The sequence below is a fragment of the Perna viridis genome, chromosome 8 (assembly GCF_037379345.1).
Source record: "Perna viridis isolate PV_CMFRI_1.1 ecotype Kerala chromosome 8, ASM3737934v1, whole genome shotgun sequence".
In the NCBI taxonomy this organism is placed as follows: Eukaryota; Metazoa; Mollusca; class Bivalvia; order Mytilida; family Mytilidae; genus Perna; species Perna viridis.
Genome location: NC_142452.1, coordinates 48056869 through 48069806, shown reverse-complemented (window position 1 = coordinate 48069806; position 12938 = coordinate 48056869). Strand labels below are relative to the sequence as shown.

At 34.2% G+C, this 12938-nt stretch overlaps 1 protein-coding gene across 8 annotated transcripts in view; it reads left to right on the top strand.

Annotated features, from left to right (window-relative positions):
• Positions 1-12938, top strand: part of LOC148610793 (myotubularin-related protein 13-like) — a 76560-nt gene that overhangs the window by 57219 nt on the left and 6403 nt on the right. For all 8 annotated transcript variants that reach the window (XM_088596164.1, XM_088596162.1, XM_088596160.1 and 5 more), the window contains 10 exons: positions 1192-1365; positions 2381-2485; positions 5161-5346; positions 5904-6084; positions 7378-7499; positions 8281-8505; positions 9651-9954; positions 10425-10580; positions 11506-11645; positions 12752-12883. In XM_088596164.1, coding sequence (XP_088452290.1) covers positions 1192-1365; positions 2381-2485; positions 5161-5346; positions 5904-6084; positions 7378-7499; positions 8281-8505; positions 9651-9954; positions 10425-10580; positions 11506-11645; positions 12752-12883 — 1725 coding nt within the window. The remainder of the gene's footprint in view (positions 1-1191; positions 1366-2380; positions 2486-5160; positions 5347-5903; positions 6085-7377; positions 7500-8280; positions 8506-9650; positions 9955-10424; positions 10581-11505; positions 11646-12751; positions 12884-12938) is intronic.

The following is a 12938-nucleotide window of genomic DNA, read 5'->3' as shown; positions in this document are numbered from 1 at the left end:
TTGAATCACCAGCAGTCAAGTCATCAGGAAGTTAAAAAGGTCTCTTTCTCTCTACATGCTCAGGTAGAAGGCTCAAATCAAGGTATGTTCAACAATTATGTCTTTGGTGTGATGCAAATGTCCAAGTGATCAGGATCAGCAGTTAAGGAGCTATTAAGTCTGTACGGGAAGAGAAACTCTGATGAAGGTATAGTGTGGCTCCCATGGATGGGAGGAACAGGAGTATACATCTATTAGCAGTTGGTTCTATTAAGTACTTTTCCGTCTAAGAATCAGGCAAAATATGTATAGGTGTGGCACATGAAGAAAAATACAGAGACATTTTATTGCATAATCCAATTATTTATACCTCATAACCTCAAGAAATTACTGTCAAAGTATTTGAAAAGTTTGCCTTTTTTAGATATTGATATGTCAAATTTAGTTGAAATCCACTGTGGAAAAATGGTGGGAAAATGTTCCCGAACTTTTTCCTTATATAAGCTGTCCAAAAATATCTACATCACCGAGGCTTCAGGATAAATTTAAATAGCTGTTCAGTTGTTTTCTAGATGTGTTAAATGTATTTTAGGCAAAAAAGATCAAGTTGAGACATATGATGTGCCACCCATTGCCAGATTCTTACACGGAATGGTACTTAACTAATTAATGATTTGTTGTTAATTGATTGTTATATGTTCAAAATATTGAAAGCTGCAAATATTTCATGAATAACTATGAAGAGAACAGGTTAGACGTAGAATGGAACAGGCAAGGAGAAACAGAATGGCATAGAATCAAGATAAAGCTATGTTTTCACTTTTGTTGGTTAATCAGTAAAAATTCCTTTTCTGTAGCAGTTCCAAGGATCCTACTCTGATAGAACTCAACAGAGGGGATCATATGTCTGCATGAAGTGTGGCTTTGTCCATATATTCTGGCCCATTATGATCTCGGTTTCAGGTTTTCCTCTTATAGATTCACATTCCCAAAAGGGAGAGCTCTTTTTCAGCCAGCTTAGCTTTAGGTACACAGGATTGGAAGTTTTATGGGCTTATCATCTAGGCACTGACCAAAGTACTCTTAGTCATCTTTTTGGAGAAACTGAACACTGCTTTTGGTCCCTAAACTATTTTGAGATTAATTATATGGTCTTATCCTTGATGAGTCTCAAATTGTTATGGCATTATAATTTTTTTCATGCAATTACAGGGTATAAAGATGGAATCCTTCCCCAAGTGTGACTTTATACCAGTAGATTTCTATGAGGTCCGTCATGTGAAGGCTAGTTTTAAGAAGTTGATGAGGGCATGTGTACCCAGCAGTCTTCCATCATCAGATGCTACTTTCTACAAGGCTGTGGAGGAGTCAGAATGGCTTCTGCAGGTATGGCAGGGTAAAAGACTGAAGTATTGTTCCATGTAAAAAGCATGCAGAGGGCAATCTATCACCTTTTTGATATTTCATCAATGGCTGGGAAGGAAATGTTTAGAAAGGTCTTTTTCAGGATTTTTCAAGGGAATTTTGAAGGGGATTTGTTGATATATGGGGTAACATACAGTGATTTTGTTACCCTTTTATTGCAGCCGAATATCGGCTGTTTCCCCTGGAGAATTTTCCCAAACTGTTGAAAAATATTTTTCCCAAAGGTAGGAGAATTCCCAATTGTCAGGCATTCAATGTATTATTTTTTTTTAAAACCAGGCAAAGAAGCCAGTGAAATGTTCCATGAGTCCTGATTTCTCGGCCCGGTACTTTGTTCACTTCTGGGGAATGTTTTTGTCAGCAGGATGTAACCTAATGAATGTTGGGAGTATGTATTTGTCAGTTCGGTATTGGTTCAGATTCTGGATTGGCATATGAAGCGTTTCTGTCCTCCGTAAAATATTTTCCCAATGCGTTTGTAAATACGGCCAAAATTTCCCAAAAATAAAGGGTTGGGGCTGCTTTTAAAACAAGGAACAAAATCACTGCCAGATGATTTTCTATTAAACTAAGGGCACATTTCCAGCCAGAAAAGCCAAATTGTCCATGACCCCTTGCCTTTTCAAACCCTATTTAATGTCAAGTAGCCTAGATGTAATCAAGAGACCATTTGAATAATTGGATCATCATCAGGTTAAACGTGATTGCTTTGGCATTGATTCAGATATATGTAAATATTTTGTTTTAAGTGAAAAACAATTAAAATTGAGAATATTCAAGCTTATAACTCATTATCAATAACATTTTTCCTAGGATTATGTTTTTTCTTTTGAGCTGGCACAGGGAAAACAAAAACTACCTGATTGAAAATAACAAATGATAATCTGTTCTTCACTGTGAATTCATTGATATTTAGATTATGTTTACCTTTAATCACTATAACAGACTGCTTCAATTAATTTATCTTAAATTGTAGGTTCAGAACATACTGCAGCTAGCAGGAGCTACAGTGGACTTACTTGATGTACAAGGGTCTTCTGTGATGATCTGTTTAGAGGATGGTTGGGATATCACTACTCAGGTAAAATTACACCCTCTTAAAATCTTTGACTTGACCCACTCCTCATCCACCTGTAAGGATCTGTTTAAAGGATGGTTGGAATATCACTTCTCAGGTAAAATTTCCCCTCTTAAAATCTTTGGCCTGACCCTGCCTCATCTACCTGTAAATATCTGTTTAGAGGATGGTTGGGATATCACTACTCAGGTAAAATTACCCCTCTTTAAATCTTTGACCCGACCCTCCTCACCCACCTGTAATGATCTGTTTGAGGACATTTGGGATATCACTACTCAAGTAAAATTACTCCTCTTAAAAACTTTGACCTGACCCCCTCCTCACCCACCTGTAATGATCTATTTAGAGGATGGTTGGGATTCACTACTCATGGTAAAATTACCCCTCTTAAAATCTTTGACCTGACCCTGCCTCATCTACCTGTAAAGATCTGTTTAGAGAATGGTTGGGATATCACTACTCAGGTAAAATTACCCCCTCTTAAAATCTTTGACCTGACCCTCCTCACCCACCTGTAATGATCTGTTAGAGGATGGTTGGGATATCACTGATCAGGTAGAATTACCTCCTCTTAAAATCTTTGACCTGACCCCTCCTCACCCACCTGTAATGATCTGTTTAGTGGATGGTTGGGATATCACTACTCAGGTAAAATTACTCCTCTTAGAATCATTGGCCTGACCCCTCCTCATCCACCTGTAATGATCTGTTTAGAGGATGGTTGGGATATCACTACTCAGGTAAAATTACTCCTCTTAGAATCATTGGCCTGACCCCTCCTCATCCACCTGTAATGATCTGTTTAGAGGATGGTTGGGATATCACTACACACTGTTATTGTCTTTGAAAAGCATCTTCCCTCCTTCTCTTTCTGAAATGATTATTTTTAGAGGATTTGGGATATCTCTACTCTTGTAAAGTTAAATCCCCTATAAAACCTCCTTCTCCCTAGCATATTTCCTCTCCATTCTGTCTCCATCCCTATGATATTCTTTTACGATGGATGGGAAATTCTTAGTCAAAAATGCTTGTAATTTTTGGCAGAATTTCACAAAGTGAAGATAAGGTATGGGGAATGTTGGTTGTGTGGGCGGGTATGAAAATTATTTTTGTAACACTATTCTCAGAAACTACTAATTGCAGCCTTTTATGTTTGGTATCCAGCATCATACAGGTCCTATATTGTGGGATTTAATTTCAGGTCTGTTGGAAATCTACTTCTTGTTAAACGAAATTCAGCCATTTCTGTCTTTGACCCATTTTTAGCTCACATGGCCAGAGGCCATGTGAGCTATTGCCATTACTTGGCGTCCGTCTTTAACAATTATACAAAACTCTACTCCTCTGAAACTACTTGACTAATTAGAACCAAACTTAGTATCAATGTTCCTTGGGGTATCCTGCATAGAACTGATGTGGGGATTTTAGTTTGGTCTAAAAACATGAATTTTACTAAAAATAGAACATAGGGGTCAGACAATAGTTTTTCATATTTATCTCCAAAACGTTAGGTTTAGCTAAATTCTGACAGGGTAAAAGTGTTTAGCATGATGAGATCTATCTCTGGTCAAGTTTTGGTTTTAATCCGTTAAGCCATGTTGGAGTTATTGCCCTTTTTCAACGATTTTTGCTATTTTTAATATTATTTCTTTCAAAAATCTTCTCCTCTGACACTATTTGACCAATTGAAACCAAACTTGTTACGAATGTTACTTGGGGTATCCTGCATAGAACTGATGTGGGGGTTTTTGATTCGTTGAAAAACATGGCCTCCGTTACTAAAAATAGAAGATAGGAGTCAGACAGCAGATTTTTGCATATATCTCCAAAACTGTTAGGTTTAGCTAAATTCTGACACAAGCTAAAGTGTTTAGCATGATGAGATCTATTTCTTGTCAAATTTTGGTTTTTATCCGTTAAGCCATGTTGAAGTTATTGCCCTTTTTCAACAATTTTTGCTATTTTTAATGTTATTTCTTTCAAAAATGTTCTCTGATACTATTTAAGCAATTGATTAATTAACCTTGGTGTATCTTGCATAGAACTGGTGCGGGGATTTTTGATCCGTCAAAAAAAAAATGGCAGCCGTTACTAACAATAGAAATAGCAGTCAGATTGTAGTTTTTCGCATATATCTCCAAAACCGTTAGGTTATGCCAAATTCTTTCAAAAGCTGAAATGATCCTTATTATTAGGACTACAAATGTCTTCAGGGATAAAAGTTGTCAGATGACTCCTTGTAAGAGTTATTGCCCCTGAAAGGAAAAAAAAATGACTTTTTTTAACAGTTTTCAGTCAATATCTTGAAAACTATGATAGATTAAAAATAAACATTCAATTGTTGAAATGATCCTTATGATAAGCCCTACCAAAGACTTCTTGAGTCAAAATTGTTGGACAACTTCTTGTTAAATTTATTGCCTTTGAAAGGCCAAATTCAACCAGGTGGGTGATTCAGGCTCCTGGGAGCCTCTTGTTTATTTATTTGATTGAACTCTTCCAGACTTGACATATCTACATACATTAGGTGTCTTTTAACTTTGTTTTAAATTTGTTTAAAAATTGAAAGGTTGTTGTGTTGTTTCTCTGTTCTGAGTGGCAATGGATCTTACAATTTTATAAATTATTACAATTTTGCAAAAGGATAAGATTTAACATTGATTTGAATCTTTTTATAGGTTGTAACAACAGCACAGATTCTCTTGGACCCTCACTATAGAACTATAGAAGGATTCAAGTGTCTGATTGAGAAAGAATGGTTGTCCTTTGGTCATCGATTTACTCACCGTAGCAACCAGACAGCAGCCAATCAAGCCAGTGGATTCGCTCCTTTGTTTTTACAGTTCTTGGATGTTGTACATCAGGTAAGAGTTGATGATGAAAAAGTTAGATATTTCTCCGGGAATGCAATATATTTAAAATATGCACTTTTACAATTGATTTTGATGAATCTTTGAAGGTTGGGAACCATACATGTATTTATGTATTTAGTCAGATGCTTAGAGTATCAAACTAAACACAGGATTACATGGAAAGGGTCTGGGGAAAAAATGGAAACTGGCATATCCTTATGAGAGCCTGCTCACAGTATTTGTTTTTCAACACCATGCCACCTAGGTTTGGGGTATATATATATTTTCTGTCTGTTTGACAACAGTTCAATGGAATTTCCAATCTAATTATCCGTTCTACTTTCTGTTCAGATGATCTTTTCAGAATTTTGAGTTTTCCTTCTTTGTATAATGCTTCCGATAGGTCATCATAACAGAAAGTAGAATGGACATCTCGAGTAAATGTGCATGAAAAAAGTTGCTGAACCTTATTGCAAGATTCTTGCAAAGGGGACAATGAAGATTTAAGGGTTTGGGGGAGTTATCACTTGTTGAGGTTATAGTTTCAGCTTTGCTTCTTGTTTTCATAGATCCACAACCAGTTCCCGCTGTCGTTTGAGTTTAACCAGTTTTTCTTGAAGTTCCTGGCATACCATTATGTGTCTAACAGATTCAAGACGTTTATGATGGACAATGAGTTTGAGAGATTTGAGTGTGGATGGATACTTGATGAGAAGAAAATGTCCAAGTTGGACGATACAGATGAAGATGGTGAGTGATAGTATACTTAGAAAGACCAGATTCCACTCCCAGCATCCAAACCTGGTTTTATCATTTTAAGGTGACCCAAAATCAGACATGATCTGGTTCCCTATTTCTATGAATTAGTAATAATTATAAGTTTCTTAATACGAAACATGAACTGCTATTTTATCAAATGCCTTATTACTTCCCGAAAAAGAATATCAAAAACATCTATACATGCAGTTGCTAGATAAAATTATGAACAGCAAAGAAAATGCATGTTAGGATTGTTTATGAATTAAAAAATAAGATAAAAAGTACACAATAGCGTATTCTTCCATCAATATATGTCAGGATTTAAATGGACATTAATCATATCATATCATATCATAATCCGTGATGATTCAATGTTGCGACGGATACTCAACTAGTCCGCGGTGATTCACGATTTTTCCACGATGGTTCCTTGTTCATATCGTGATGATAGGTCGTCACGGACGATCGCAAAATTCCTTCATGGATCACGACAAATGTAAAATCCATGAGGTGATATCTGTACATTGAGTACAAGGAAAATAGAAAATATTTTCACGTATATTTCTTGAAATCTGTAGTATTTAAAAAAAAAAAAAAACAAATTTGTTAATATGTACAGATTTTACCATACTATAATTCTTATAGAAAACACTTGTTTTTTAATTTTTATTTAATTGATGAATCCCTGGAATTGGAATGTATTCTATTGGCTGTCCAGTTATTTTCCTATTGGAGAATGGTACTGTATGTTTTGTAAAGGAGCTTATGATTTTTTACCAGCCTGACCAGCAAATTTCTCATATTATTTGTGGTTTCCAAAAAATATCTAAATGTATTTTAGAGAGATTGATTTTTATTTCTTTTCACACTTTCAATACGCTTTAACACTTTGGTGTAATCAGTTTGTCATACCAGAGTTATTACCCTTGACCAACTGAAAATACTAAAAATATACATTTTGCAGATAAGAACTTAACTACACATATGAAATTTACTGTCTAAAAAAATCAATTTTATTAAATACAATGGCAATATATGTAGATTTGTTAAACTAAGAAGGATGATTTTGTAAAAAGGATTACTGTAAATTCACTGAATCTTTTAATCTCCAAAACTAACACCCAGATAATAACTTGCCTACATTTAATTTTGTTCAGAAATCCATTGTTGTTGAGGATTTAGAATATTATCTCATATCTGATATCAAGGAAGATGGTATCCAGAAAGTTTCATCAAATTTCCATTGTTGATGTTACATTTATATCTTTGGTTTTCTTCTTTCAGGTTTTGTGTCGTACAGACAGCCATCCAACCCTGGAATGTCAGTCTGGGACTTCATAGAGAAACATCATAGAAGATCCCCTGTCTTCTGTAACTTCATGTTCAGTTTTCATGATCAAGAAACGGTATGTATTTATTTATAGATGACAAGGCCAACTAAAAATAATTTCTTGATTCTCTAGGCACATCATTGTCTCATTTTTAGAAGGCATCATTACCTATTATAATTACCATATCAATAAAATGAAAAGAAAAAAAGCATTTCTTAACTTTCTTTTCTGTATGTGAATAATCTGAAAAGGCTACCTCTTCACTTTTTCATGGGCAATAAAAATTGAATAAAGAAATATTATGCAATTATTGTTCCTGCTACTCCATTTTTGATTAACTTTTATTACTAGCATATCCAACACAGCTACTTGTATTGGGGGAAGGGGTGCATTTTGAAAGTTCTACACATTTAATAGAAATAAAGTCATGGTAATAACAAAGTTCTCAACACCTTTTGATAGCCTTAACTTATTTATACCCCTTTGAAGCAGGAAGTGTATGCATACACATGTATATTGATCATGGTGTCCATCCCTCTGTTTGTCTGTTTCCACATTTGTTGGTCCTGGTTTTATCTCTCTTGGGACATGTCAACTTTCTGTATGATGATTTTTAAATTAAGATATGTGTGATCATATTGTTTTAGGACAAAATTTTTGTAACAAATTTCCATACAACTACTAATCACAGCCTGTTGATATTTTGACAAGCTTAATATAGGTGTACCATATTGTGGGATTTGATTTTAGACTTTAGTTTCCTCGTTTCAGTATGCTTTTTCACTACTAAAATAATATCATTGATATTTTTAATATACATGCACGTAAATCAACCGTTTGATACTTTCTTCTTCAGGTGTTAAGGCCATACTCAAACTTAGCTAATATGAAGATATGGGATTACTACTCTGATGAAGATCTTGCCCATGGTCCTTCCATGGAGTTAGAATTGGTCCAAAAAGAGCTGGCTCTGAATGAGGATGTTACAACTGAGGGATCCCCTAGTACTCGACGAGTCGTCAATATCTGTTTTGATAATATACAGATCCAGGAACCAGAATCATTCAAAGTTTTGTTACAAGTGAGTAGATTATGCCCTTTGCATTGGAGTAAACAAATAAAATGCCTGCAAAATCAGTTTTGTTACAGATGATTAGATTATACACCCCCCCCCCCCAAAAAAAAAAAAAAAAAATAATAATAATAATAATAAATAAATTAACTAAAAAAATAGCCTTCCTCTCAAATCAGAATATTGTTACTAATGAGTAGATGCCCCCGCCTCCCCTTTGTGTGAAAAAAAAAATGAATTGCCCACCAAAACAGTGTTTAGTAGGCTTATTCAGTGCTTACATTGATTTGCTGGAACTTAATTTAGATTCTGATTTTTTTTACCAATTTAAAATTGTTTGAGTTCTACTACTACATTCTTCCTCTTTTCTTAATAAAAATAATATAATATAAAATAATATCATATAATATGATATAATATAATAAAACATGCAGAAAAAGTTATCTTTTAACATTATAGTACATGTAAATACAGTTGAATTATTCTATAGCCTGTTGTTCCATTAGGAAGATTTATAATTCTGCTTAAAAAGACTTACTCCTTTTGCATTTCATATTTCATTTTGGAGGGTATTCCAATAAGAAGGGCAAGAGTAAACATATGTTTGTGTGAATAGTTTTGTCTTAGGCTTAGGAATAATCTATGCTATGTCAAAATTTAACCCAAAACCAAATTTAGAGTTGTATTAATCTTGGCTAAACAGTTCTGGCATCAATTTCAAAAGAGTAAAGTTGATCATGAATTTTGACTTCATAATAAAAAATGGCATTGTGACATCATAACATAAGACTTTTTGTGAAAACGACCACTGGGTTTGAAATTTGTGGTCATGTGGCACATTTTACAATGATGTTGTCATTGTGATGTAACATACTTAAAGAGATATCCATAGCAGATTTCTTGTTTTCAAACTTTCCTTACCGGTGCACCTGGTCTATGCTCCCAGTTTTTTGTGGAGTCCGAGTTGCTCATTTGCTTTTGTTACTTTGTGTGTATGATTTTCGTTACTTTATGTTCTTTGTTGTGTATGTTTTCCGTGTCTGTCCCTGGATTACATTCTTTTGGTTACCGCTATAACCTTGGTTCCCTTGATTACCCTTTCATAACAATAGTATTTTTATTCAGACATATTTTACTTTTATCCTTATTTCCAGGATGTTCACAGAGTTCAGACAGATTTAGGACACCTACAACAAAAATGGCGCTATATCTGGGACAAGTTAGAAGGACCATCACGGGACGCTCTTAAACGAAATGTTTCGTACTCTACGCAAGTTTTACGATCTCACGGTAGATCAATACATAAACGTTCTACGCTAGAAATTCTTGTGAAAGGGAAAATGCTTGGAGAAGCCGCAAAACGATTCAGTCAGCCGCATCGGTTTGAAAAATTTACATATACTACACCTGCATATTGTGATTACTGTTCTCAAGTGCTCTGGGGTTTCCTCAAAACAGGTATGGACTATTGAAGCCTACAAAATTATGCAAAAATGTTTCAGTTTTCAGAGGTTGAGTATCAGTTATAGGCTGTTACCATGTTGTTAGTTCATTTTGATGATTTCTTAAACTGTTTGATTCATTTCATCGTAACTTCATAAAAATGTTAAGGTGAAAAAATAACTTTTGTCATATTCATGTACTCTCAAAGGGAGATAATCAGTTTTAAGTTGTTTTAGAGATAAGATTTAACTTAAATTTGGTACACGGCACATTAAAACCATGTTTAATCCATCATTTCTATCAGAAATGCCTGTAATAAGTTGGGACCATTTCGGCTATTTCCAAGTTTCCAGATTTTACCCTGATATTGCCATTTGTTATAGAGACTTTCCTTTTTGACTCTTTCTTTTAATTATAGCTTACATTTCATCAGTTTGGTAATTTTCTTATCACTCTTAATTTGTTCACATTTTTTCTTGTTTTAGGAATGCACTGCGCAGACTGTGGATACAATTGCCATGAAAAATGCATGTCTCATGTTCCTAAGAATTGTACAAAGCTAAAAATAGTACCAGAATCTAGCAACAGCAGCACAAATGTATCTCGGACTGGAGCCTCAGAGACTAGCTCAATATCAGGAGGTAGGTTATATTGACCTCAACATTAGGTCTCATTGACTAGCTTAGTGTCTGGGGTATGTTATATGGATCTTATTCTTATCTTTCAGTAATTAACTCTATATCAGGAGATAGGTGTTTTGGCAGCAGTCTGAGGTCTCTGTGACTAGTTCAATATAAGAAGGTTTTGTCTTATTGACCTCAGTCTGAGGTCTCTGTGACTAGTTCAATATAAGAAGGTTTGTCTTATTGACCTCAGTCTGAGGTTTCTGTGACTAGTTCAATATAAGAAGGTTTGTCTTATTGACCTCAGTCTGAGGTGTCTGTGACTCAATGAGGTCTCAATGAATAGCTCAATAAAAGCAGGTAGATTATATTGACCTTAAAAAAAAGGCCTGATGGACTAGTTCAACATAATTAGATATTTTTATTTACTTCAGACTGTGATTTTAGCCATTTGTGAAATATCAGAATTTTTTTAACTTGTATTGTGACCTTGTTATAAAAAAAATAAATCTGAATATGAGGACAATATCTGTTTATTGTTTTATAGTGGAATTAGTCATGGTCTTATTATGCCATCATTTGGAAACCTTAACCGTAAAATTTAGCATATAGGTTATTTTGGGGGGGATTGTTTTGGTGTGTTTTTTTTTTTACTTGGTTAGAATAATCCAGAAAAATGAAAACTACTAAATTTTTGCTACATTTGAAAAAAAATTCAACACAGAAAACACAAATAAATAATAATAATGTCCTCTAAATTTGAAAGTGAAAAGATAAGGCTGTTAAATTTTTACTAAACCATAAAAATTGGTACCCATGTGTATTTTCACATATTTATACATTAGTACTTGTACATTGTATTTAATTACCTTTAGCAAATATTTTCTTCTACTGAACATATCCAAATATGATAGCAAGAGTTGTTTTATGTTTCTACGTACAGGAGTACATCCTAGCTATGAGAACTTCACCAGTACCACAACAACAGAACATCGGACATTGGAGGGATACTTATATAAAAAGGGGGCACTGTTAAAAGGATGGAAACAGAGATGGTTTGTCTTAGATTCTACAAGACATCAGGTAAAATTATTATAATTTCATGAATTAATGCAATATTTTTATATAGAAGTTCCTTCTGTATTAAGTGGTTTTCAAGATGGTAAAAATTAAGATTTTCAACAGGTGTGCTATATGGAATATGTTATAATCTTAATTTTACCATAGGGAGTTGATAAATAGTTAAATCAGGAATAGGCTGAAGGAGAATCAGAGAATTGGTTTCTCCCATGAAATCTGTAGCAAATGTAAAATGGTGGGAATCCTCATGTTATGAATAATATAACCTATTTAAAATCACAGTAACTAAATCTCATATTATTGAATTTTAAATATGTATTATGCAAATATTTTCCATAAAAAAATTAATGAAAATGAAAATTGCCTTTTTCACTAAAATTACACAACTCCACTAGTTAATGCACACAATATATTCTGCATTTACTGTATATTGATGTTTTTCAAAAAATGTGGTAAAGATGGGGGGGGGGGGATTATGTCAGTGAGGCGATGATTATTTCATTAATACTCTGATAAATATACGTTACAACACTCCACAGCCTTCCATATGGATAAAAACTATAGTTCAGAATTTGCTCTTATCAGTCAATAATAAAAGTTAAGGAATTGTACAAATTAATTGTTTTATAAAAAATTTATATAAAAATAAATAAAAAATAGGGCGATGACAACTACTAATAGATCTTCTTACTTGGTACAGGTGTATAAAAGTAGGATTGACACATGTGGAGAGGGGTGCAAATTGTCAAAATCTCATTAATATAATTTTTGGCAATTTGGTTCACTTGTAATATAAGGCAGGTTTACCCTGTATGAGGACAGTTGTATAGGCTTTATCAATAGATATGTCACATATTTTAAATTAGGTGATGTCATTTATCTTAGTAGACTTGGGATGACGTGCCTGTGGGCCGATATATTTGAAACTTCTGTAATTTCTTGACAACCTTTGTTAAATTGGAAAGCTGAGTTCTTGCGACAAGTATTTGCACAGCTGATCACATCCTGTCAGGCTGAAATGAAACACTCGGTGGTTCTAAGGTCATAGGTTAAATTTGCGTACTATACCATTATAAGGACTTTGTCCTCAATGCTGTATTCTGTTTCAGATGAGGTATTATGATTCCAGTGATGACCCTTCCTGTAAAGGTTATATAGATTTGTTTGATGTGCAGGCAGTCCATCCTATTAAAAATGTTCAGGGCCCCCTCAAGAAATCTGATGAAAATGCAGCTTTCGAGGTAAGTATCAGGCAGTGAATGAAACATGGTATGAAAAATCCTCCATTTCAAAAGT